At 34.1% G+C, this 26,535-nt stretch overlaps 1 protein-coding gene across 3 annotated transcripts in view; it reads left to right on the forward strand.

Annotated features, from left to right (window-relative positions):
* Positions 1-26,535, forward strand: part of LOC149557441 (choline monooxygenase, putative (CMO-like)) — a 168,659-nt gene that overhangs the window by 114,497 nt on the left and 27,627 nt on the right. For all 3 annotated transcript variants that reach the window (XM_089832089.1, XM_089832087.1, XM_089832088.1), the window contains exon 3: positions 3,987-4,122. In XM_089832089.1, the coding sequence (XP_089688215.1) occupies positions 3,987-4,122 (136 nt within the window). The remainder of the gene's footprint in view (positions 1-3,986; positions 4,123-26,535) is intronic.

Here is a 26,535-nt window from a genome sequence, read left to right on the forward strand (position 1 = left end):
AAAAATAAGATAAAGTTGATATGTACGATTTTCTAATGTTAGAGATATATTATGACGATAATTAATATTGACTTACATAACTAATATTAGTTTAAATGGATGGGACTAAGGAAATTGATAATATAAATTATTAATTTTAATGAAGAGATGTACTTGTAGAGACATAAGACATGTCCTATAAATTGCAAACAATTCCCTTGATCAGTGTAATAACCCCCTTCTGGGTCTATCATGATTGATGTCTTAAATGAATTGTAATATTCATAATAGGAATTTTAGTTATCAAATGATGTGATTATTTGGATATAGGATCGGAGGATATATATGTTATCCAAATTGCCTAGACCCTATATATGAGTTCCCTCAAAGTTTACAAGTCCAAGCCCGTTTCACAAACATTTATGGGACGCTGACCTCTACCTTCTATTGGGAAAAGATCCACTAGATTGGATTTATACAAGCCCCTCTTTGGTAACATTGTATCCTTCCAATCGCAATCGAGAAATGCCAATTTTTTTTTTTTATAATATTCATAATAATATTATTAGAAAAAAATTCTTGAATATATAATCACTTTAGAAAGTATCTCAATTTCCAATATTAATTCAATTATAAATATATCTTAAACTAGTCCCTTGGTTGGCAATTATTAGTAATAATAGTAGAAGATTATGATATTAACAAAAATTGGTCTTATACTAATTGTGAACATGGTATTATATAAGCATTAACCATTTTAAAATAATATATATGTTATATCACATGTATTTTATAATCATAATATCTCTTTATAAATGAATAAAGAAATAAGAATAAAGTATACCTTTATATTGTCCATTGTTTTATGAGTTATATTTGGCTTTATACTTATTCCCTTACTTTATTAAACTCCCCACTTTTAGCATCATATGGGAGAATCAAATGTGAATAAATCTATTACTTATGATCCTTAATGATTTCATATTTTATTGTTTTCCATTTTAGTGCTTGACATGGGATTCCCCCTTATTTATTATTGGTCCTACCACTTTATGGTTTTTCATCTACCAAAAAGAAAATGGAAGAGGAAAGTAATATGAATAAAATAAGGAAGTGACTTTTTGAATAGGTATTTATAATATTGAAAGGATGTGAACCTTCAAAAGGGTCATACTTATGAATAGTTGCGACTCTTCAAAAATGCTGTAATTATAAAGTATTGAGACTTTTCCAAAGAATTTTAATTATGAAGTATTGCAACTTTTTGAAAGGATTATAACTATGAAGTGTTGTGACTTTTCAAATGTTTGTTATTATGAAAGATTGCGACTGTTGATAAAAAAGAAACAAAAATATATATTTTATCTTTTCCTCAGAAAAAGCAAAGGAAGAATTTTAAAAAGCAAATATTGAGTTGAGATAATCTAGTAGGAAGAATTCATTGAAGGGCCAACCAAAGATAGAGCCACATGGACCAAGCAAAGGAAGGTAATAAAGGTATGTTTATGAATCATATTTGTTTAATTATATTTATGAATTCATTTATATTAGTGAATTATGCTTACAGATAATTCATAGATATACATATATACATAAGTATATGTAAAGGTAGAATTCTAAATGGATAACACACATGACTTAATGGTCAATGGTTTAAGATCAAGAGAGTCCCTTTTAGGGTATAGAGTAATCTTAATATGGTTCTTTAAGGTTGGAATATTCTGTTGAAGGTAACATATGCATATGCAATAAGGGCTCTGGATAGAGGATATCTCTTCCAGAAAGGACCTTAGAGGGAGCACTTCATAGAAGATGGAGAAATAACTGATGATGGTACTAGAATTGATGATATATCATTCAGGACCTAGAGGTCCTTTGAAGGGTTATTGATCCTGATGTGGAGATGCCTTTAAGGTTGGGTTAGGATAGAGGGTAGAATAGTGAAATTTGATGTATTATTGTATAATTTCTAACATTGATTTTGTAGGTATTTTTGTCCTAGTTAGTGGGGACATTACAATCGGCAAGGTATAAAATTATAATCAAATTCAGTCTAGTGGGGGAATTACACAACATTGAAATCAAAAACTTCTTATTATATTTTTGTTGGAACTACTCCTATCAAGCAGCAGCTGCATGGGCAACACAGGTTACAAAGTATGCATTGCCCAATCAGAAACGGCACCATTTGAAGGAAATGCATTGCAGTATCAGACACAACATTATTGCAAGAATAAACCAGTAATAATCAGAAATAGCAATCATACACTAGAAGCCACAGCATTGTTAGTCATTGCATATTCTTGAAGACTACAAATATAACACTTTCAACGTTACAAGAATCAAGTCTCTTACCAAGAGATCGCAGAGGTTATAGCTCACTATTATATTGAGAGATTGCAAGAAATACCTGTACACACAGCCACCATCTTTACATAGTGATATTGTTATATCAGTTACAGCATAGGACTGTGAACTACATTATGGTCCAACCTCATAATTATTTACCGTTTGTAATACAAATGCATTTATAAGTCATAAATAAACTTATCTTACATTACATCCTTATAAACTCCTACACGGCTGTTAATAGAAAAGCATTATAAGAATTCATAACTATCTTCCATTACGTGCTTGATAAACATCTAGTTAAGATAGTAGGTGAAATATTGTCCAATCCAATCCTTAGTTTCCGGGATTAGAGAACAAGGGACATTATAGTGATAATCAACAAGAAAAAGGATAAGTAAATGGGCAAGTTTAATGAAATTTTGAGTTTAAGGAAAAACAAAGGGAAGAGCAAAATTTCTCCACAAGTGGCGAAATCCACCACCCCAAGAGGAATCTATTTTCCTCTCATATACTTGAATTTTGCCCCTATGTAACGAAGGTGGAAATGAAGACTAACTCGTGCAAAATGAAAACATGATATCAATGAGTTTGAAGATGGAGAATTGGAGTCAAGTGAGCTGAAATTAATGGGAAAGCTGTGAATTTTAGGTATGTTTATATTTAATTGATTTTATTCTGGCATGCAAGGGCTTAACTGTGAAATTTTGTTTTAAAATCAATTAGTTAAATTGCAATTCATAGTTTATTTCCAGCATTACATTTTTATTTCGAAAGCATCAAATCAAAAAAATAAAGAGGAAAAAAAACAGAAAATCAGGAAAAACACAAAAAAATTCAGACAAGTAAAAAAATAACATAAAATTCAGAAATTGCATTTCTAGATCAGGGTGGGATATTTCAACCACAAATATCCCATGTTAGATTGATGGTTGATTATTTATTACTACAATGTTGATTTACTTCTAAGGTGAGCTAATCATTAACTTGTTGGCTGAACCTTGTACTTACCTAAAAGTGTATTTGGTTACTGGCTATCATATATATTTGACCAAAGGAAGTAAATGATCTAAAGATTCTAAACTACTTTAGCATGACCAATGTTGAATTATCACACCTAAATATTGTTGACCTCAAATTGATTGAAATCCTTAGTCAAAATTACTTGTGGGTATAAATTTGGTCAGGCTAAGTCAAGTTTCTCTTGGATCATTATTATGTGAAAACTACTACCTATGGGTTAGTGATTGGTTAGCTTTTATTATGTGAAAACTACTACTATGGGTCAGTGATTGGTTATTGACTCAATGTTTTTCTATACAAATGCATTTTAAGCCCTTTGCAAACAAAATTATTGAACTCCAAAATGCAGTTTTTTAACTTCATGGCTATTTAGTTTTTTCTCAAAACCACGGGAGCTATGTTTTATTTGTGAACTTTTACTGTTACTTGAGGCTCGTCTAATATATAGCAAAGTACTTTACAGAATGCTCTTCTGGTGAAATCTTTACAACCTGTCTTAATATGATTAGTTTCTTTGGAATAGTGAGAGTAGTATCTGAATATTTTTAGCAATAAAATTCTAGTTTCTGAAACAGTTTGTATCTATATGCAATGGCATCTCAATATCCATGCAAACTAACATTTGGAACAAGCAGTTTGGGGAATGTGCAGTTTGTGGTTTGCCGGGAGGGGAATGGTGATTTACATGCTTTCCACAATGTTTGTCGTCACCATGCTGCTCTTGTTGCATCGGACAGTGGGAGAAAATCTTGTTTTGTATGTCCTTATCATGTAAGCCCCTTTCTCAATATAGACTTGCAGAGTAGTTTGTTTTTCTTGTAACTTCTATGTAGTGAGAAGCTCTCATAGACTAAACTATTCACTGTGGAAGCTTCCATCTATTTTGTGAAAAATGGGCACACAATGCACGGACATCAAATGTGGAGTTGTCTTTTGAAGCAGATAATGCAATGATGGTTGAGATATTATCATGAAAATGAAGTGAGAGAATACTTATTTTGGTTTTGTAATGATTTTTACATTTTAAAATATATAAAGCTAGAGTGATTTATACAATTTCAAAAAATTCATAATCAGAAGAGAGAGGCAGGTGTTAGCAAGCCATATTGTCATATTAAAAATTAACTTTAGAATTAACGAGTAGGGAAGCTTTTGGAATGGGCCTTTAGTTAATGTGAGAATTTGTTTTATCCATAGCTCAATCAATCAAATGACTTTAGAATTGGGTTCATAATGTACTTTTTGGAATAGGCCTTTACTTGACGTTAGAATTTATTATGTCTATGACTTGATCAGTAAATAACACAAGGAACCCTTTAACAATGGATGAGGAAATATATTATAAATATTTCCTTATCACATGAAATAGAGAAAATGCCTTGATCTATAGTTGAGTCAAGGAAAAAGTGACTCTTGTTTCATTTATAGATGAAATCATACTTAAGAGCTTGTTTCTTAGTTCTTATGGCAAGCCAAAAATTGTCACCTTGAAGAGATTCTCTTGGATTGTGCCCTGTTTTAAACAAGTTTGATTTTTAATGATTTTTCTGATAACAATGAACTTTCATAGCTCAAACATATGACAAACCTTTAATGAGCTTGTTTAATTTATTTAGCCCTCTTAATTCTCTTGTTCCTTGAGTTTTTTAACTGTAGCAAGTTGTTCTTCTACCTCTTGAAGTGTTAATTGAGTGCTTTCCAAGGGTTCTTATTTGATTCATATGCACGGGTGAGCTCATCAACCTATGCCTTTGTCTCTTTGGATAGAGATAAAGCCGCATTGCAGATCTAGTAGCCACGTCACTATCTTTGATCATGTGCAAATGTGCTAATTTCATTTATTCCATTATACTTTTTACAACATATAAACATGCTAAAGCAATAGTTTGTTCAAGCTGACCTCTTTGTGCCTTTTTTCATTATTTTTTCCGTGTAGCTTTTCATGTCATACAATTTAGATATTGCACTTCATTTTTTGTAATAACCACCCCTGCTTTTTATTTTTCTTACAAAAGTTCAACATAAAGATGCAACCAATGATTTCTCTACTATTATAAATTCTGATAAGGTTTACAAAGCTGATACAAACAATACTGAGAAAATCAGTTTCCTAGGATTAAAACAATTACATAAGCCCAACACCAACATGGAATAACAATATTATACCTTGCTTGGATGGGTAGGATGATCAAACACTGAACTGGAAACAGAATTTGGTGGCTAGTACAGTTGCCACAGGTCTTGTATGAATATTGCAGGATTGATATATTATGAAGCACTACTATTTCCACCAATCAATGCTTGATATTATGCTGGTTCAGGTCTGATACCATAATAATGGAAAATTTTGATCATTAAAATTTGACTAAGTCTGAAAACTGATAAGATCGTCCAAAACTAGAGTTTGCATTGTAACTCATAAAGTTTCAAAACCAATTCAAACATCATGACTGTAGTGTAGTTTGTAGACTCAGACTTGCAGAGTTCTTGGCAAGCCCAAATAATTTTGACTAAGTCTGAAAACTGATAAGATCGTCCAAAACTAGAGTTTGCATCGTAACTCATAAAGTTTCAAAACCAATTTCAAACATCATGACTGTAGTGTAGTTTGTAGACTCAGACTGGCAGAGTTCTTGGCAAGCCCAAATAATTTTATTTGACAAAAACTCGGCAAAAACTTGGAAACTTAGAGAGTACTTAAGACTGAAATTTGTTAAAGGTTTTTTTTTGGGAAAACTCCAATTACAAAATTTGTTAAATAAATTTTTAAGAGATGATGGCTATATGGCAAAAATGTGTGAAAAACACATTTTAATCAGTGGTTTACTCGACAATTTTACTAGCATTTTTCCTATGTCAAAAATGTCAAGCAAACCTTGTAAGATCTTGCCCAAGAAAAAAAAATAGAGTGCTTGACAACTCAGAAAATATTCATAGAGTTTGCAAACTATGATCTTGTGATATTTCTATCAAGATTCAATTATGTGGCTTTCAATTCAAACTCAGTTTGCAAGGGTCCATCTCTTATAAGTAGGAACACTTGACATTTATTTCATCTAGGTGATGCTCACAGAGGTGAAGCATTCAGCCTCCTACTTATCAACTATGATCCCAACATACGTGTAATAGGACTTTTCTTATACTTCAATACTGTTTTTTATGTATTGACTCCTAGATCATTGTAACATAAAAAATTCAACCCAAAACTCTGTCAACTATCCTTCAAACAACAAGGAACTCAGGAAAAAACAATACGATCTTAAATATCTTCTTAGAGATGCGCTAATGGCCGCTTAAGAAGACAAACCGATAGAAGTCCTTTATTTTAATGTTTAGGAACATGAGCCATAGCTAATAAGTATGGTAGCTTACTATGGTAGAAAAGTAAAAAATCTACTAGGTAATGTATGGTTTCATAATGACCATTGCTTTTACCATTTAGAATTTCCACCAAGCATTTGTATTCCCATGTTTAGAAATCTCAATATTAAAGCCTTCAATGCATGCTAGTTAAAGCCAAAATGAGGCAGGCATCCAAATTCTTTGCAAGGACAGCCTTACCAAATAGAAACAAGCAAACATTTGGATCAAGGGATACAAACGCTTGCACACATCATTAGTGAGGTTGTTGATATTGCATTAAGGTTGAATAGTATTCACTTTCCCTTAGTTCTATAGGAGGTTTAGAGGATTAAATGCTTTGTTGAGGGTGAGTGTGTTTAAGAATTTGCTAAATAGTAAATTCCATATTTCATGAGTCGCGTACCACAGCGGTGCTTGAAATTTAGCAACAATGGATTATACAAACGGCCCCTTGTTTTGGTGGATTGTATGGTAGAGGCATTTGTATTTTATTCAGCCAAAATTTCACTATTTTTATCTTATGTGACAAAGCAAAACAACATATTATAATATCAAAACACAAAATGATGAGTCAATGCATATTTCCTAAAAATCACAAGAACTTAGATTATCAAATCTTTGGTTCCAAGCACATCTTGCAGAATAGATACAACTTGCAGATTTTAAAAACCTAAGATGACAAACAAGGAAATGGAACTTTCTCAGAAAGAAAAGAAATTGTAGATAAGGATAAACAAATGGTTGGTAAATACAAGGAAATTGTTAAATTGAGACCTGTTAATGAGAAAGAAAAAAGTTAACTCATGAAACTATTACAACTGTTTAAAATTTCTTCGGAAAGGGAACTCCCAATAGCTTATCATTTGTAACAAAGAATAGAGGAGGTCTACATGTTGTTTATTGCCATTTCTCAATAGTTGACTCCATCTTCAGTATCTGCTATCTACACAACTAGAGACATCTGCTCACCTATCCCCTTGATAATGAGGCTTTTCTCTATTTTCTATCAGACTTTTGTTTGGGGGGACTGATGTAGATAGCTAAAACATATATAAGTTATGATTTACATTAGTTATATTGTATCTTTAGTTTGTGAGTGTAGTTATGATTCACCATTTGATTGTAGTTGTTTTGGGTAGTTTCCAATGGTTGGAATTCCTTCACAACCATTGCCATGTTGGAGTACTTTATTATTAGGGAAAATGGAGTCGATTTTAGAAGGTTTTTCTATTCCAATTTTGAATAATTGGCATTGATCAATAAAGAATAATTATTGTATTTTCTAAATTACCATGTAATGTCCCCAATAAATTGAATGTAAATTTGTAATGTTTTGGAAGCCTTAGGAACCACCCATATGAGGATGGACTCCTATCACCACTTTCTACAATGTCACCTTTGTCATTGACAATTAGCTCTGTATGCAAGATCTTGTGCACTATTGTTTACATAACTCACATGAGCCAAACAACAATATTTGATGGCTCTCAACAGTTCCTTTGTGAAGGGATAACCTTGTACAATGATGGAGAGGGTCATAAGGTAATGGAGGGGTTTGTGCGGTGGAGGGCATCATACAGTGATGAGAGTGATCGTACAATGCTAAATTGCTGGTCCTGATTTGGGTACAGATTCCGGTTCCAAATTTGGGTTCAAAATTCGTTCAATTTTTTTGGGGGTTGGCTTCAGATTCGTTTTGGGATCGTCTGACCAATAATATATATTTTTATATATCTAGATGCAGCAACAAATAAGTTATACACCAATATGCTAATATTAGAGCAACAAAGCAAAATACACCACCATATTAATGTTTCAGTTCAAAAACAATAATGTCAACATTAATAATCAGCCATCACAATCAAATATCATAAAAAATAATTAAGCAAATTATCATCATTCTGTTGTTACAAATTAGAAGCACAAAAAGTAATGTTATAGGCTTGTTTAAGGCCAAGATTGTGATTGTTGCTATATTTTAAGCTTCACACATTAATTATCATACTGGATGATTCAACGAAAACAACTTTGCATCAGATTGGATGAAGCCCAAAAAGCAGACATTGGATCCTGATTTGACCACAGTAAAGGTTTGTGTAGATTTTGTTCAATCCATAGTAGTCTATACATGTTAGCCTTTATGCACGAATTATGATGTATTACATACATTCCATAATAGATGTCCGGCACTTGTATACATCATAATTCTTCTCAAGTAGCATTTATTTCAAATTAGGTTATGATTAGTAATTTGAGTCTAATCATGGGTTTGAGTCTAATTCTGAGTCTAATTTGGCATTGAAAACTTTTTGAAAAAGTAAAGAAATGGGTGTTTTTTGACCAAATTCTTTGAAATTCTATCGGGTTCTTCTGCTTGAAACCAAAGTCACCCAAAAGTCGTCTAAATTCTTCCAAGGTTCCTCTTAGAGAATTCCCAGCAAAATTAAGTATCTTTGGTAAACTTTTGATAGAATCTGACAAGGACCAGACTTTTGAGAGAATTGAACTAGGAATTCCTAGGTCCTGGAGATATTCTGGTAACTTAGTTACGATGCTGGGGAAATCCATACGTGAGTGGTGAGTCCGTATGGTGAACTTGGTCGTACGCTTGACAACAAGGGTGGATGGTGATGACCATAAGGTCACCTTATTCTCCTTGCTTCATCCTTCGATACTTTGTTCTTAGTTGGTATGAAGCCGTACGATTGTAATGTCCCCTCTTTAGTTCGACATGGCATTGATCATGGATTTGCCTATTCCAGACTCTCGTAGGCAAATGGTGTGGAAAGAGAGTCAATTCTGCGGATCAGATGGTCATATCTTGCTCTTGAAGAAGTGTTAAGAGGTTATATTTTATCATTATGTGATATTGGGGCCTACATGTTATAATTTTAAGTTGAGTTGCACTTTTTATTTTATAAAATTACTTTATTATAAAAAGTGCATTATAATGAGAATTTATAAAGGATGTTTCTAGAAGTTCTAGCAACTTCTTAGAAAAGTGAATAAATAGAGGGCTGGGCCTCTCATTTGGACATGCTTGGATTTGAGAACTCTTCTACTTCTTCATTGTGAAGACTTTTGTAGACTTTGGATCTGCAAATTATTATTTGATCTTTGGGAACGAATCACTCCCTTGGATTGGCGACTTTGAGGGTGTGAAATATCACCTGAATTGTTGCATAATTGGAGTTGGTATTCAGCCATCTCATTGGAGCTTATTGAGAATTCGTTGTTAGGGTTTGTTTTGGTTGGAAAAAGGATTTCAGATTTGCCCTATCATTGGAGAAGCATTTGACAAGAGTTTGAAGACAGAATAGGTGCATTTTTCAGAATTGGCAAAGCAGGGTTCGGAACCACATAATTGCTCATATCTCCTCAACCCCTTGGAGTTATTTTTTATGATTTTACAGGGTTACTACCTAACCCTAGGCGCCCATTTTTCCTTGCATTTGGGGGTCCCAAAACCCTGGTATTATTTTTATCTAGCAGCCGTACAGGTACGGCCTGGTACGGCCCTGCTAGTTTGGGCAGCAGCTGCAAATTAAGGACAGTTTGGGGGTGCGGTTGGAGGTCTTCATCAACGATTTGCATCAGGACGTGGTGTTCTTCCATAGTTCTTCAAACCAGGTTCTTGCATTCTGAAATATATGTCAATTTTTGGGTAAATTTGCTGTCATACAGTCATTGTAATAATCAGTCCAGAATTGGTAATAAAACAATTTCAGAATTTATTGCATTGTAATTGAAATATCGAAGGCTTTATATATATATTGTAATTTTGCGATTATATTCTGAAAGTATCAAATCTGAAATTGCCATATTCTGAATATTGTTACTGTTATTATTCATTACATGCCAAGTGTTTGACAAAATTCCTAAGTTCAGTTTGAGGGTTTCAGTGGCCTTTATAAGAAGGGTCATTACAACGATATGGTTAATGTTGTCTTCAATCTTGAAGATAGCAATGATTCCACAAATAATTAAGTATGATATAAAGTATCATGCATCAATACAAATTCAACATGCAAGAGGAAATAATGATAGCACTTCAGATTATCAAATAGATTTTCAATACAAAAATCTTAGAACAAGAGCGGAATAGGGTGAGGAGTTACACTCAATGAAACTACAAATACCAGGTAGGAAGGATCTTTCACCTCCGAAATGGTGGACAAGTTGAACTCTAATAGGGATTCGCACACAATTTTTTTATTATCAAATTCGCATACTAACAACAACCTACTAAGTGACCTTAAATATGGCTTTGGGGAAACTTCCCAAAGGGATTACAAAAAGTGCCAATAGGACCAACATGCTATCGATAATAAAATAAAAATAGACCTGAGAGATAAACCTTTAATTTTAGGGCCATACATAAAATTTATTAATTTATTTAATAATATTGAGGATGTCATAGTCCTCTAGGCCCGAAAATTGCTCGCCCTCAAGAAATTGTAGGCTTGGATGCTCCATAGTCTTCTCGCCTTCCTAAGTGACATTTGATTGGTAGATCCTTCCATTGCACAAGGAATTATTGGATTGTGCATGACCTTAGCCTCTTCTCTTTGACGTTGATGATCTCAATCGACTCCAAATTAGTTTTCTTTCCTTGCCAATGGGGGTTAGTTGCTTCGACACAATGACACATTGCTCAATGACCTTCTTCAGACAGGACACATTAAAAATATTGTGAATACGACTCCCCTTAGGAAGTTATAATTTGAGACATCCTCACCCACCCTTCAAACTAGTCTATAGCCCTTGTAGCAATGTGGCTTTAACTTCTCCTTACCACATGCCTTCAGAGAGGAGTGTTTGTATGGTTGAAGTCTGAGGTATACCAAATTGCAAACCTCAAGAATCAGCTCAATTTGGTGTTAGTCGACATACATCTTTTGTTGGTTTTGAGACCTCAACAAGTTATCCTTGAGAGATCTTAGAATATCCAAATTTTTTTGTAGCCAGTCTTTGGATCTTGGTGCGCACTGTCACCCAACCCCAGATCCACAAACGATTAATATTCATAACCATACAATGTGTTGAAGGTTGCCATACCTATTGACATGTGGTAGGTAGTGTTGTAACAATGCTCTCCCAAATTTAACCAATGGACCCATTCCTTTTGCTGTGCTGAAACATAGTTCTCCACATAAACCTCCAGTTATTTGTTCACAATCTCTGCCTGTCCATCCATTTGGGGGTGGTAACTCGTGCTTGGCGACAACTCTATCCTTGCCAACCAAAATGACTCCATCCAAATGGTGTTTAGAAAGTGGCTATCATTGTCACTCACTATGTTCCATGGAAGACCATGCAAGCAAAATACCTCACAAAAGAGCAACTCAACTACTTGAGTTTCCTAGTACCTGGTGGAGATGGCAAAGAAAGGGGCATACTTAGTCAAATGATCAACCATGATGAAGATGCACTTGTTTCCTTGCACTTTGGGAAGTCCGGAAATGAAATCCATTGAGATGCTATCCCACTTCTAGTTAGAGATTTGCAACAGTTGGTGTACTGGGATTTGTTCTTCTACCAAGTGGAGCATTCCAACACATACTACAAATCATCATCCTTAAGGCCCTTCCAAGAAAACCTTTCCTAGATTTGTCTATAGGTCTCCAAGTATCTCAGGTGTTGAGCTAAGGGTGAGTCATGTATCTCATTGAGAATTCTTTCCTTCATCTTTGACTTAGGTACCGAATAGATTCTTCCCTTGCAGTAAATAATGTCATGAACCACCTTGTATCTATCATCCTACAGTTGACCATCCATTAGTTGGCACGCAAATGTGTTCTTGGAATACTCGACCATCAAATGTGCCTTCCAATTTGTTGAAATTTGGGATAAAGAAGATATAGCAAGCCTTCTTGACAAGGCATTGGCCATTGCATTATTTTTACCCTTCATGTACTCAATATCAAAATCAAATGCTTGGATTTGCTCACCCACATCTATTGCTATTTGGTCAAATCGCTCTATGCCAATAAGCATCTTTTATTGTTGTGGTTTGTCCCTATGACAAACTTTCCTCCAACGAGTTCCTGTCAAAACTTTGTTAGTGTGTGCATGATGTCTAGCATCTCATTGTTGTAGATGGAGTACAATTGTTCTGCTCTCGAGAGCTTTTGAATTTGAAACGTAATGGGGTCGGTCTTGTATTAATACCGCCCCAATGCCTTCTCCTGATGGATTGTAGTTCATGATGAAGGGCTGAGAGAAGTTGGGTAGTGTCAGAACTAGATAAAAACTCATAACTTCATCTTGTTGAAGGTATGCTACATGTTCTCATCCCAATGGAAAGACCCTTTCTTCGTCAGAACTGAAAGCTATGAAAATCCCTTCATAACCTTTTGTAATAATTGCACAATCCAAAAAATCCATGCAGCTCCACAGAGTCTTGGGAGCCAACCAATCTAGAACAGCTTGAATTTTCTCCTAGTGTAATTAAACCCCTCAAACATTGATGATATGTCCCAAATACAATATCTCTGCCATTCCAAACTCACATTTGGACCTCTTGGCAAACAATGATTGTGACTCGATGATTCCCATAACTTCATCCAAAAGCCTTAGATGTTCCTCCCACGTCTTGTTGTAGATGAGTATATTGTCAAAGATCACCAACAAGAACTTAGGTAGCTTCTTGTTGAAGATGTGATTCATGCAAGACAAGAAGGTGGTTAGAGCATTGTTAAACCCAAAAAACATGACCAAGAACTCATAGCATCAGTAATGGAAAATAAAGGTTGTCTTCTCCATGTATTCCTCCCTTATGCGGATTTGATGGTATTTGGAGCAGATATCTATTTCCAAAAATTAGACCGTGCTCTATAACTTGTCCAACAACTTGTCAATCCTGGGGATGGGGTACCTATTTTGATAGTCTCTTTATTCGATGCACGGTAGTCCACACACATCTGGGGAGAACCATCTTTCTTCTTTACTAAAACTATCGACGACGCAAAGGGACTTGAGATGGGCATGATCCATCTTTTGTCGAGGAGTTCTTGGACAATCTTCTCTATCTCATCCTTAAACTTCATAGGATGGTAGTAGGGTGTGGTGATGACAGGCTTGGCTTCTTCCTCCAACTCGATGGTGTGCTCTGTTAATGTTTTAGCATCAGTAGAAGTAAATAATGGTTATCTAATATACTAATTTGTGTTTATGTTTAACAGGTAAATTGTCATTGTTGATTACTAAATCCATATATATATATATATATATTTATGTGGCTGTGTGTTTGATTGATATATATTTGCAAGATAATCATCGACAGATAACAATACATATCGACAATCACAAATTGCATTAACACATTATTAATGTGTTATCGGGCTTCTTATTGTGTTATGTATGGGCACACTTATTATGTTTTGATTGCCTTAACTAAACAGGCCGTTAGTCATGCCACCGGAGAGGCATGACTCTACGTGGCCAAAGGCCACGTAGAGCCATGACTCTCCGGGGTCATGACTCTCCGCCTCATATATAAGGGAGAGCAGATCATTGAGGAATGACATCGATTCATTGGCATCTCATACCCAACGATCGGCTACTGAAGCATCATAAATATTGCTTAAAGTTAATACCATCAAGTCTAATCTGTAGGAATATTAGCATACTCGTCATATTCTCTAGATTATCAGCGATCTACAAGGAAAGGATTATTGATCTCAAGCAATATACAGATCACCATTACAAAAGAAATATTTAGCACTACTGCTATTCAAGTAAGAGTATCCACTGTTATTATATTCATTGTAATTGTTTTGTCTATTAGAGATCCATAAACTTAACATGGTATCAGAGCTATTCTAATAAGAAAAACTATTACAAAATAAAATCTAAAACCTCAAATTCAAGAAAGGGGCTAAAGTCATATTATTGAAATGGTGAATCATGTGAGGTTAGAAGATAGACTTGAGGGTGCATCTAATTTCTCTTCATGGAAAATTAGAGTATTAATTATATTAAGAGAAATGGAGTTAGAGCAATATATTGAATCAAATATATCCATGCCTGAAAATGAATTAGAAAAAGTAACATGGAAAAGACATAATAATAAGGCAATGAAAATCATAATAGATTCTGTAAAAGACCATATTCTTCCATCCATATCTAGTCTCAAGACTACATTCGAAATGTTCTCCACTATTCGAGATACATTCGAAATCAACAATACTAGTAGATTATTAACTCTAAAACAAGATCTACCATATATATATAAAAATGGAGAATCTATAACTTCATATTTTCTAAGGATTTCTTAACCAAAGGATCAACTTTCAACTATGGAAAATTGAGTTGATGACAAAGAACTCAGCATGATCGCTCTAAGAGGTCTTCCTCTTTTATGGGAAACATTCATTCGAGGTTTAAGCTCTCGACCCAAACTTCCTAAATTCGATCTATTAAAGAATGAATGCACACAAGAAGAATCTAGATTAGTTTCAAGAGGACTAAGTACCAATCAAGAGGGAGAAATTCAAACACTTCATGTGAAATCAAACAAGAAAAGAAAATTCAAGTATAACAAAAGGGAATCTAACAAAAATCACAAATGAAACAAGCAATTGATTGGTCCAAAGTTAGATGCTTTAAATGTGATAAAATTGGTCACTCTCATATTTTCTGCCCCGAAAAAAAGAAAATACAAGTAGCCTTAGCATAAATTAAAGGAGAAATTGAAGAGAAAGAAGAAAGAGAAAACTATGCTTTTTACTTAGCCCTTTCAAGTGAAATAAATTCTAACCACAACACTTGGATCATAGACAGTGGAGCATCTTGGCACATCACTAGTTTTAAAGACAAATTTGAAACCTTCTCTGAACAAGCCTCAGAAGAAGTTATCATTGGAGATAACTCTACTCATCCTATTAAAGGAATTGATTCCTTTTCAATTCAACTAAATTCAGGACTCACACTACAACTCAAAAATGTTTTATATGTACCAGGAATAAAGAGAAACCTTGTCTCTATTTTTGGTCTTGTTGATCAAGGCTTCAGAATCACATTTCAAGAGGATAGAGTTCTATCTTGGCCCAAGAACTCTAATATTAAGAAAGCCATTTCCATCGGATTTAGAGATGGAAGTCTTTACAAACTTTGTAATAATCAAAATTTAAACCTAACTCTTAGTCATGAAACTACAAATTCCACTGAAATTTGGCATGGAAGGCTAGGTCACCTTTACTATCGGGCATTGTCATCCATAGGAAAAATTGTAAAAGGTTTACTTAGTCTAAAATTTGATCATTTAAGTATTTGCAAAGGATGTGCTTTAGATAAAAATACTAAGCAATCATTCCCTAAAAGTGATCATAAATCTAAATCCATCCTTGAACTGATCCACACGGATCTTTGCAGCCTTATGTCTGTACCTTCACTTAATGGGTGCCTCTTCTATATAATTTTTATTGATGATTACTCTAGAAGGACTTGGATCTATTTTCTAAAACAAAAAGAATCAGTTGAAGTCTTATCTAAATTCAAAGAATTCAAAGCATTAGTTGAAAACCAATCAGGACAGAAAATCAAAACACTAAGGTCAGATTATGGAGGTGAATACATCCTTGATATTTTAAAGAACTTCTCCATTACTGTTGGGATTAAGAGAGAGTTTTCTGTACCTTATAATCCTCAAGAGAATGGAATTGCTGAATGAAAAAATAGGTCAATTGTTGAATCAGCCAGAGCAATGATGCACGATCAAAATCTTCACTATTCATTTTGGGCTGAAGCATCTAACACAACAGTTTACATCCAAAACAGATGTCCACACTCAGTATTAGAGAACACCACTCTAGAGGAAGTATTCACATGCATTAAACCTGACCTAAGTCACCTAAGAATATTTGGATGTCCAGTTTATATTTACATACCTAAAGAGAAAAGAACAAAACTAGAACTTTCCGAAAAGAAGGGAATATTTATTGGATATAGTGAAACAACGAAAAGATACAGGATCTTCATTCTAGGTCAAAGAACAATTGAGATTAGCAAAGATGTGAAATTTGAAGAATATATTGCTTTTAAAATTTTCAGAAATAGTGATGAATCTATTACCGAGTCTATTTCAGAAGAAGATCAACAAACAGAAATTGAGAGGGAAAATGATTCTAAACCTTTCTCTTCCTCTATGCCTAATCATGAAGATTTTGAAAATATCAATAATAAAAGGAGGCCACTCTGGGCTAGGAAAATGATAGAAGAAAATAAGGTTGAACCAAATAAAGTGATTCGAGAAAGCAAAAGAACTAGAAATCAATCATGTTATGTTACATTGTTAACTAAACTTATAAAAACAGAACCTTCTAATGTTAAAGAAGCACTTTCAAATCAGTCTTGGAAAGAAGCAATTATTGAAGAATATAACTCTATATTAAAAAATGATGTATGGGATGTTGTACCAAGACCAAAGAACAAATTAGTTGTTTCTTCCAAATTGCTGTTCAAAATTAAACATGGATCTGGTGGCAGCATTGAAAAATACAAAGCCAGATTTGTAGCATGAGGTTTCTGTTAGAAAGAAGGCATTGATTATGAAGAAACATTTGCTCTAGTTGCCAGATATACTTCAGTCAGAACCATCTTGGCTATTACAACATCAAAGGATGGAAGCTACATTAAATGGATGTCAAAACAGTGTTTCTTAATGGCAAGATTGAAGAAGAAGTCTATATCAAGCAACTAAAAGGATTCAATACTCATGACAACAAAACTCATGTTTGTAAATTAAACAAAACACTTTATACTCTCAAATAGGCTCCTAGAGCTTGGTATGAAAGGATAGACAACTATCTACTGAAGTTAGGATATTACAAAAATGAAGCTGATCCTAACTTATATTTCAAAACTAATGGTGATGATATGATTATCTTTGTGTTATACGTTGATGATTTGCTGATAATAGGTGAGGAACATCTCATAAAGAAATGCAAAGAGGAGCTCACCCCAGAATTTGAAATGAAAGACTTAGGTCTACTTCACTACTTTCTTGGATTAGAAGTCTGGCAATAGGACAACTGCATTATTTTGAATTAGGGAAATATACAATTGACATTTTAGCAAAATTTGGAATGATGGAATGTAAACCAACAGCTACTCGTATGGAAGTAAATCTACACAAATTGAAAAATGATGTGATCAAATCTGAACCTACAGATTCTACTTACTACAGGTAGATTATTGGATCCTTAATGTATTTGGTTAATACTCATCCTGATATATGCTATGCTACTCATGCCTTGAGTCAGTTTATGTGTGCACCAAAGAAGATACATCTACACGTAGCTAAATACATTTTGAGATATCTAAAGGGCACTATTGGAATGGGAATCAAATATGATAAAGTCAAAATCGAACTTCATGGATATTCAGATTTTGATTGGGTTGGCAGTTCTATTGAATGAAAGAGTACTTTTAGATATTGCTTCAATCTAGGATCTGGGATGGTTTCTTGGTCCAGCAGAAAACAGACTTCAGTTGCATTAAGTTCCACCGAAGCAAAATACAATGCATCTTCTTTGGGTGCTAGAGAAGCGGTATAGCTACAAAAGTTGTTATCAGATTTGTTTAAAAGACCTTCGAAGCTCATTGTAATTCATTGTGATAATCAAAGTTGCATTAAGCTTTCAACCAATCCAGTATTCCATAATCACTCCAAACATATTGAAATTCCTTTTCACTACATTCGAGATATGGTGAATCGAGGAATCATTCAACTAGAGTACATCTATACTAATGAGCAAACAACTAATATCTTTACCAAGCCTCTTGCTAAAGTGAAGTTAAAATACTTCAGAGAAAAACTTGGTATGATTAATTTGTAATATTGAATATTAAATTAATTTTTTTTTCATGTGAGTTTATGCTTCTATTTGGTTGTTTAGTAGCATCATATATGTAATGAAAGGTGACGATCTTGTAAATAATAGGCCTGTTACCATGGACATCTCTAGATACTGCTTCATGCAATTAGAGATCACGAGTAACTAATGTTCATGGACATCTCTAGACATTGCTTCGAGCAATTAGAGATCATGAGCATCAAATTTTTCATGGACATCTCTAGACATTGTTTCAAACAATTAGAGATCATGAAATCTTATATTATTACTATGGACATCTCTAGACATTGCTTCAGGCAATTAGAGATCATAGATAATGAACTTATGTTACTATCATGGACATCTCTAGACAGTGCTTCGGGCAATTAGAGATCATGAGTAACAAATTTTCATGGACATCTCTAGACATTGCTTTGTGCAATTAGAGATCATGAAATTTTATGTTATCACTATGGACATCTCTAGACATTGTTTCGAGCAATTAGAGATCATAGGTAACATTTCCATTGTGATTACTCTAGATATTTTTTCAAATAATTAGAGATTTACATTATGATAATGTTCATAACATGGTGATTTTTTTTATCTAACTGTTTCATTGTGTGGTTATCAGATAAAGTAATCAAGTATTCTTTACTGAAATTCTAATGGTGAATTACTTCTCCCTTGCTAAAGAGGAAGTGTTAATGTTTTAGCATCAGTAGAAGTAAATAATGGTTATCTGATATACTAATCTGTGTTTATGTTTAACAGGTAAATAGTCACTGCTGATTACTAAATCCATATATATGTGTGTGTGGTTAATATATATTTGCAAGATAATCATCGACAGATAACAATACATATTGGCAATCACAATTTGCATTAACACATTATTAATGTGTTATCGGGCTCCTTATTGTGTTATGTACGAGCACACTTATTATGTTTTGATTGCCTTAACTAAACAGGCCATTAGTCATGCCACCAAAGAGACATTACTCTATGTGGCCAAAGGCCACGATGAGCCATGACTCTCCACCTCATATATAAGGGAGAGCAGATTGCTGAGGAATGACATCAATAACATTGGCATCTCAGACCCAACGATCGGCTACTGAAGCATGATAAATATTGTTTAAAGTTAATACCATCAAGTCTAATCTGTAGGCACATCAGCATACTTTTCATTCTCTCTAGATTATCAGCGATCTAAAAGGAAAGGAATACTGATCTCAGACAATATACAAATCACCATTACAAAAGAAATATTCAGCACTACTACTATTCAAGTAAGAGCATCCATTGTTATTATATTTATTGTGATTGTTTTGTCTATCAGAGATCCATAAACTTAACATGCTCTAAGCCACGGCGTGGAGGTATGCCAGGTGGGATATCAACAAAGATTGTGCTATGCTTGTCTAGCACCACCTAAAACTCCTTGTAATAAGTCAACTGTCTTTGTATAGGTTCCAATAAGACTAAGCAGTGTCGCTTAGAAAACATCATCATGTCTGAAGATTACCTCCATGTATCATGCGAAGATTTCCTTCGAACTGCCTTTCAACTTTCCCCTCACTACTACTTTCTTGTCATCTACTTTGAAGGAGAACTCCATTCTCTTGAAGCTCTATTTGTATTTGTGAATAGTCTCCATCTTTTGGATGCCCAAAATGACTTCCATGTCATCCAAATCTACAACAAAGAAGTTTTTTGTCATCGTGTAGTTGCCCATGGTAATGCTCAATTGCTGAACCAGATGGAAAGATGACAAGAGATTTCCTCCTGCTAGCTTGACTTGGAACCCTTCGTGTGCCTCCTACGCAAACCTCTCAGTTTAGGAGTGACAAGTTGATGAAGCCCCACTGTCAAACATGACTACGCCTTGCTTCACTTGGAGTGTATCCTATACCTAGAACATAGTGCACCTCAGAGTACTGACAAGTGCTGTGATGATGCCTCCTCGTAATATAAGTGTGGAAATCCTCTCTACATAGTTTATGTTAACATTTTGGCAAACTTGATGACCATTTCTTTTGGATTTTGGTTCCTCATGCTTCTCACCATTGGACATCACCTCAGTGTAATGGATTTTTTCTTCGCCTAAGCATCGGTGCCCTGCTTACATTATAAACAAAGTTTCCTCCTCTTGAGTTCCTATTTAGTGGCCTCATCCAGTGATGGCTTCTTTTGATGGGGTTTGTTGTCTTTGTACTTTGGAGCAAGGGGTGTCTTGGGAACTGAATAATTCTTGGAGGAAGAAGAAGACAACGCTATGATGTGACATCCCTTCTTAATTGCTTTGGCGAATGTGATGGGTTTGATTCCCTTCACCTAACCTTTCAGAGGTTCCATCATCCCGTCCGTAAACAATACAATCAATCGTCTCTTTGAGATATCTACTACGGATAAAGACAATGTCTGGAATTTGGTGATATAACTATCCACTGATGTGGATTGCTTCAGCTGTGTCAACTCCTTAAATTTAAGTTCAAGATCTTTCTGTCAAAGAAGTTTATCAACATCTCCGTGAATTCCACATAGGAGGTTATTTGGTCATGGCCAAGGGTAACCATCCCATGATGCCACAACTCATTAGTGATCCCTTCCAAGTGAAGCGCTATAAATTTTGTTGTGTCATCCTCCAACATTTGGTTAAGCTGGAAATATGTGTCCACCTTTTGTACCCATGCCCATGCAAAGATTGATCCAAATCCATTAAAGGTTGACAAATTTACCTTGCCTATCTTCTATTTGAGGTCACCATTGTAGTGGCCATGACTATTGTCGCCTAAATATCTCATCGCAAATCAACATAATCCTTTAAGGATACGTCTCCTTCAAAGTCCTTGATCCTCCAATCTTACCTTAGCTGTTCATGCATTTCCACAAATGTGGGCTCTTGCTCTCTATGAGGTGCTTCAGTTCTTGGAGGAAATGTGGGCATCAATAGTCGAGAGTGTGAATGTTGAGAGTTTTCTCTCCTTGTGGCGAAATTATTGCCGTGCTCATTTTGTTCTCCATTTTGTCCCCTATTTTCTCTCCCATAGAATGTAAATTAACAAAAATAAAATTATACTAAAATGAATAAATAAATTTTAATATAATTTATCATTTAATCAACGATATTATCAATATAATAGAAAAAAATAATATAATATATTAGTTCATAAATGCAATGATATGATAATTTATTATTATAATAAATTTAAACTTATACATTATGCATATATAACAAAAGAAATAATAATACCTTCCATAATTATTGACACATTTAATAAAATAAATAGACACTAAAATAATAATGAATATTTAAAAAAAAGAAATTAAGGCCAGTGACCATTAGTCACTTGACCAAAGGACGTGACCTTGGTCAAAGTGACCAAGGGTCCCTGCCTTACAAGAGGCCATGGTAGTTGTATAAAGCATCGTAGGAAATTCATGAACATGTATAGAAGGGAGTTAAAATAAAAATAAAAATCTTACAAGCATAAAGCGTTGAGTATCATTAGAAAGGTCAATGGGAACCCCATGAACACAGAATAAAGGATTACAGAGGACTCCACATCTAAATAAACAAAAACTTAGCACAACAAGCATAGAGGATTCGAGATAGGGAAAGAGGTAATAGGAAGAAGTATAGAGGGATGCACTCAATATTCCATCATCCAAATCAGCATGCTGACTACACAGGGAATATATGTATATCCTAGTAGAAGAAAAGGAACAGTAAAACACACAATCAATGATCATACTCATCAGAGAAGATATTTATCACCAAGCAATTGGATTTCTATTTGGACGATATCTATATGAAGACCAAGGCATCTAACACAGGGATAGAAAAAATACAAAGTATAATTTGCAGCACTCAGAGATTGTTCAGTAACTAATACTCGCATATCTATAACTGTATTTTTGCCATGTTGGAAGTCCAAACATTAGAAAGCCAAAAGTTATGTCAGATAGGAGGAGATAGGAGGAGAATGGTCGGCCTGCAGTTTATGGGTATCCAAGGAATCACGGTAATCTTACAACAAGCACTGGATAAAGAGGAAGCACCTAATTCCGGTTGTCAAACAATGATAATCTTATACACTTCCTCATAATTGAAGTTCCACAATTAATATCTGTGCATATCAATTTTTGTATCACTATTGGAGGTTTGACATAAATATCCTCATAACAAATTATTCATGTCCAAAACCAAACAATAACAATCAAAGGAAGATAATAGAAGTGGCAATATTCAAATGACACAATTTCATAAGAAAGAGCTTCTTGATATTGCATAAATTGGTAATAAAGGATGTGTGATTTGAAAGGGAAGAGAGAGAAATCATTGGTGTGTGATATAAAAAGAGATATTGATACATGAATATGTGATAAGTATGAATGGGAACGTCTCTGATATGAGCAGAGTGCATTAAGAAACAAAATTAGAGAAAACACTTGGAGAAAAAGAATATAATAATATACAAGAAGATCATACATAAATAAAAGGACAAATATATGGTTATATAAGGAGGATACAAATATCATTAATGATTAAATTTCAAAGAGTTGTCACCAAGGTTGAGATTAGTTATGAAAAGAGAAGTATTAAACAATCATTAACAGTCAATCAATAATTCACAACAATGTCAAAGAATGAATATCATAAAAGAACTACATGAAAATGGGAAATCTTTTGAGATCTGCAATTTTATTTCATCGAGGATCAAAAATTCTCAACACAAGAAGTGTGGACATTACAAGGTATCAAAGTATGATCCTTCCATCCTGAAGGGTTAAAGTCATAATGCAAAAAATTATTCACGATGTAGAGAGAAAAAAGGATAACTCAAACATAAAGTGTTTGAACTTTGTACAATTACATTCAGTACATAAATTGGATTGAGAGGCAAGTCATCAGTCTAAGTCCAAAAAGAGCATACGTACATAGAAAGCAAATTGATGAACTCAACTAAACTTTACCTTGACCATTTTAAGAATTTCCAAACAAATTACTTAAAGGGTTGCTATTAAAATATATTGCCTACTAAACCTAGCAGATATGAAATGGTAATATATTACTGCAGTAGACATATAGTGAAGAAAGCCAGTAAGAGAAACATTCGCAGACCCAATTAAGTGACTAAGATATATAATCTATTGTGGATCAAGCAAGGTATAGGAAACAGAAGATATCAGATCAGATCAGGACTTGGTTATGAGTAACTAAGTTAAGGACTCCTCATTTGCATCAAATTGGAAATAAAGATTAAAGCAAGGACATTCTAAATTGAATGTTATCATTCCTGGTATGGAATTAAGGCAGAGAGCTAACCTCTCTAAAAGACATCGCAAGATATTCTATAATCGAATATTCTTAAGGAAGTGAGGCAAGGAATCAAGTATTCTCTCAAGGACAATATATATTGTTAAGGAAAATCATATGCATATGTAAGGATGGATATATCTAGAGTGGGTATCCATAAGGCCTAGGATGAGGAAGAACTCCCTCCTAGGAAGGATGGATATATCAAGATTAATTATCGATAAGGTCTTAACGAGAGGAAGTAATGTGAGGATATGGTGTTTAATGGAGAGTTGTTCTATTAATTAGAGCCTCAGAAAGCACTCCCCCAAGAGTTAAGCATCTGATCACAACTCCTTTAGGAAGGGCTTAAATTGGGAATTAGGATCTTATATTTGATAGACTTATAAGATTGAATAACATTTTACTATTATTAATAATCTTATACATGTTTTCTTGTTGGAGTACTAATACATGATGTAGGTTTGTCTGACAAGGAGCTATTCACCACCGGCTCAAGTAGTTGAGACAACAATCTAAACTTTGATTCTATGGCTAAGAATATTGTACAGAAATGACTTTTGTAAAACATCTCCTTGACCTTGGATTATTTTAAATTGTAGGAAGGAATCCACCAAAGATTTTAAATGTGTATGCTTTGTGTTTGCATTGTGCCTTCATGCATTAACGTGTATACTTCGTGTCTGCATAGTGTCTTCATACACTAATGTATATATTTTGTATATGCAAGTACATGTTTCTTGTATGTTATATATCATCATACTTTCACATTTTGGATCTCTAATGAGATTGTCCCAATGGCATCTAAGCGAAGGGCACACTTTGCAAAGTAGAGATTATATTTTTCGAGGCATGGAATGAGATAAAGTCTCTCCAAAGGATTATAAAGATGGAAAATCATAAAGGGATATCTAGATATCTAGAGAGACCTACAATGAGATAAAATCTCCCCTATGGATTATAGAGATAAATATATCCTAAAGGCTTTTGAAAGAGATAAAACCTCTCCCAGGGTTCATAGTACACGTTATGAGTCATCATGGAGCACGAAACAACAAGTGCTACAACAAATTAAGTTTATCTTTATGAAATGTTAAAAGCAAAATATTTTCAAATTGATAATGTTATATTCATGAATGTAATACAATTTTAAACCCTAGTTGAAATTATCATTTCAGGAACACAATCGAATCGAAAGATCTAATTGCTTGAGGACAAGCAATTTGAGGAAGGGTGGACTATCATGTCCCTTATTTTCTCTCCCATAGAATGTAAAAATGAATTAAAAACAATATTATGCTAAAATGAATAAATAAATATTTTTTATTGCTTGTTTTGGTGGGGATTGTGGATTGACAGAGAGGGCTCTACAACCCAAAATCCCTAGAGCCCTCATTAATTCCCCTTGTACTGGCATTAGTGGCCTTGGCCTCGCCAGGGGTTGAGAAGACTCACCGTCTCAAGATATTAATACCGGTTGCATTCAATAGTCACAATGATAATTTATCAGTGAAGTTGAAGCACAATCCACCCAACTCTTGTAGCCACTTAGGTTTCTAAATTGTGCTATTGCTCATCATGGAGAACAAAGGGAAGTTGTTGACAAACCGGTTGATGGAGGAGGCAAAGTTTCGTTCAAGCAAGTGCTTCAAGGAATCCCCCCGATCCCAACCGGTGCCAAGTTCATCAAAGGATTTTCGTCCCCAACTGCTCAACCTGACGGACATGGAGATGGAGGTAAGGATAATTCTTCACCCTGCCTTTTTATTAAACCTAACAACCAGATGATATTAGAGCTACATAAAGAGAAGAGTAGGTTAAGGAACACTGCAGTTGACCCCAATATGCCTTCAAGGAACTACCTAAATGATTGGTTTCAAAGGGTTTAGGGTCACAAATTAGGTCACCACTTTTCTTTTTGTTGTATCTTGCAGAGGTTTATTTATAGTGATTTTTTGCAACCGTGATTCCCAAAAAGCAATTGTTTTGTCTTTTATCATTGCTTGACTCTATAGCCTAATGTAATAGATAAAGACACTTAGAGATCTGGATTCTACAACTTTCATCATTTGCAAGGATGAGCAAAATAAATTCCTCAATCAAAGCTAGTTTTTATGGTTAATTTCATTTAGGTGAAATTAACATCACCCTTATGAAAATTTATGATCTTTAGCCGTAAATTGTTTTAAAAATTATTTTCCTTTTATTTTCGTAAGTTTTACAAATATATGATATACAATATTATGTATAAATAAAATGCGACTAGTTTTTAATTTTAAAAACTTTTCTCATTTGCAAGATTATTGAAATATAATGTGTTACGTAATATATTATTAAAAATCCCATAATGCCTGAAATTGGCTTTTAAAAGTATAATTGCAAACTCTATAAAACTAGTAACGAAGCAAATAAAAGATGACGAAAGACATGATACAATAGAATCAGGTGATTTTATATAATTATCAGGTTTCAATTTTGCAAAATCAAATAAGATTCAATGAGTAAAGTAAATATGTGGTCAAGCTTGTAAGCTTGACTTTTATTAGAAATCTTGTGAAAGCCTAAATAAATTCCGAAATACAAATAAGTTGAACCTTTTTGGCTTATCACATGTATTATTCCTTGCAGAAACTAATGTTAATCGCATGAAATGGTCCAAGT

Source organism: Cupressus sempervirens, chromosome 5 (assembly GCF_028749045.1).
Source record: "Cupressus sempervirens isolate cs-2001-9-10 chromosome 5, ASM2874904v1, whole genome shotgun sequence".
Classification (NCBI taxonomy): Eukaryota; Viridiplantae; Streptophyta; class Pinopsida; order Cupressales; family Cupressaceae; genus Cupressus; species Cupressus sempervirens.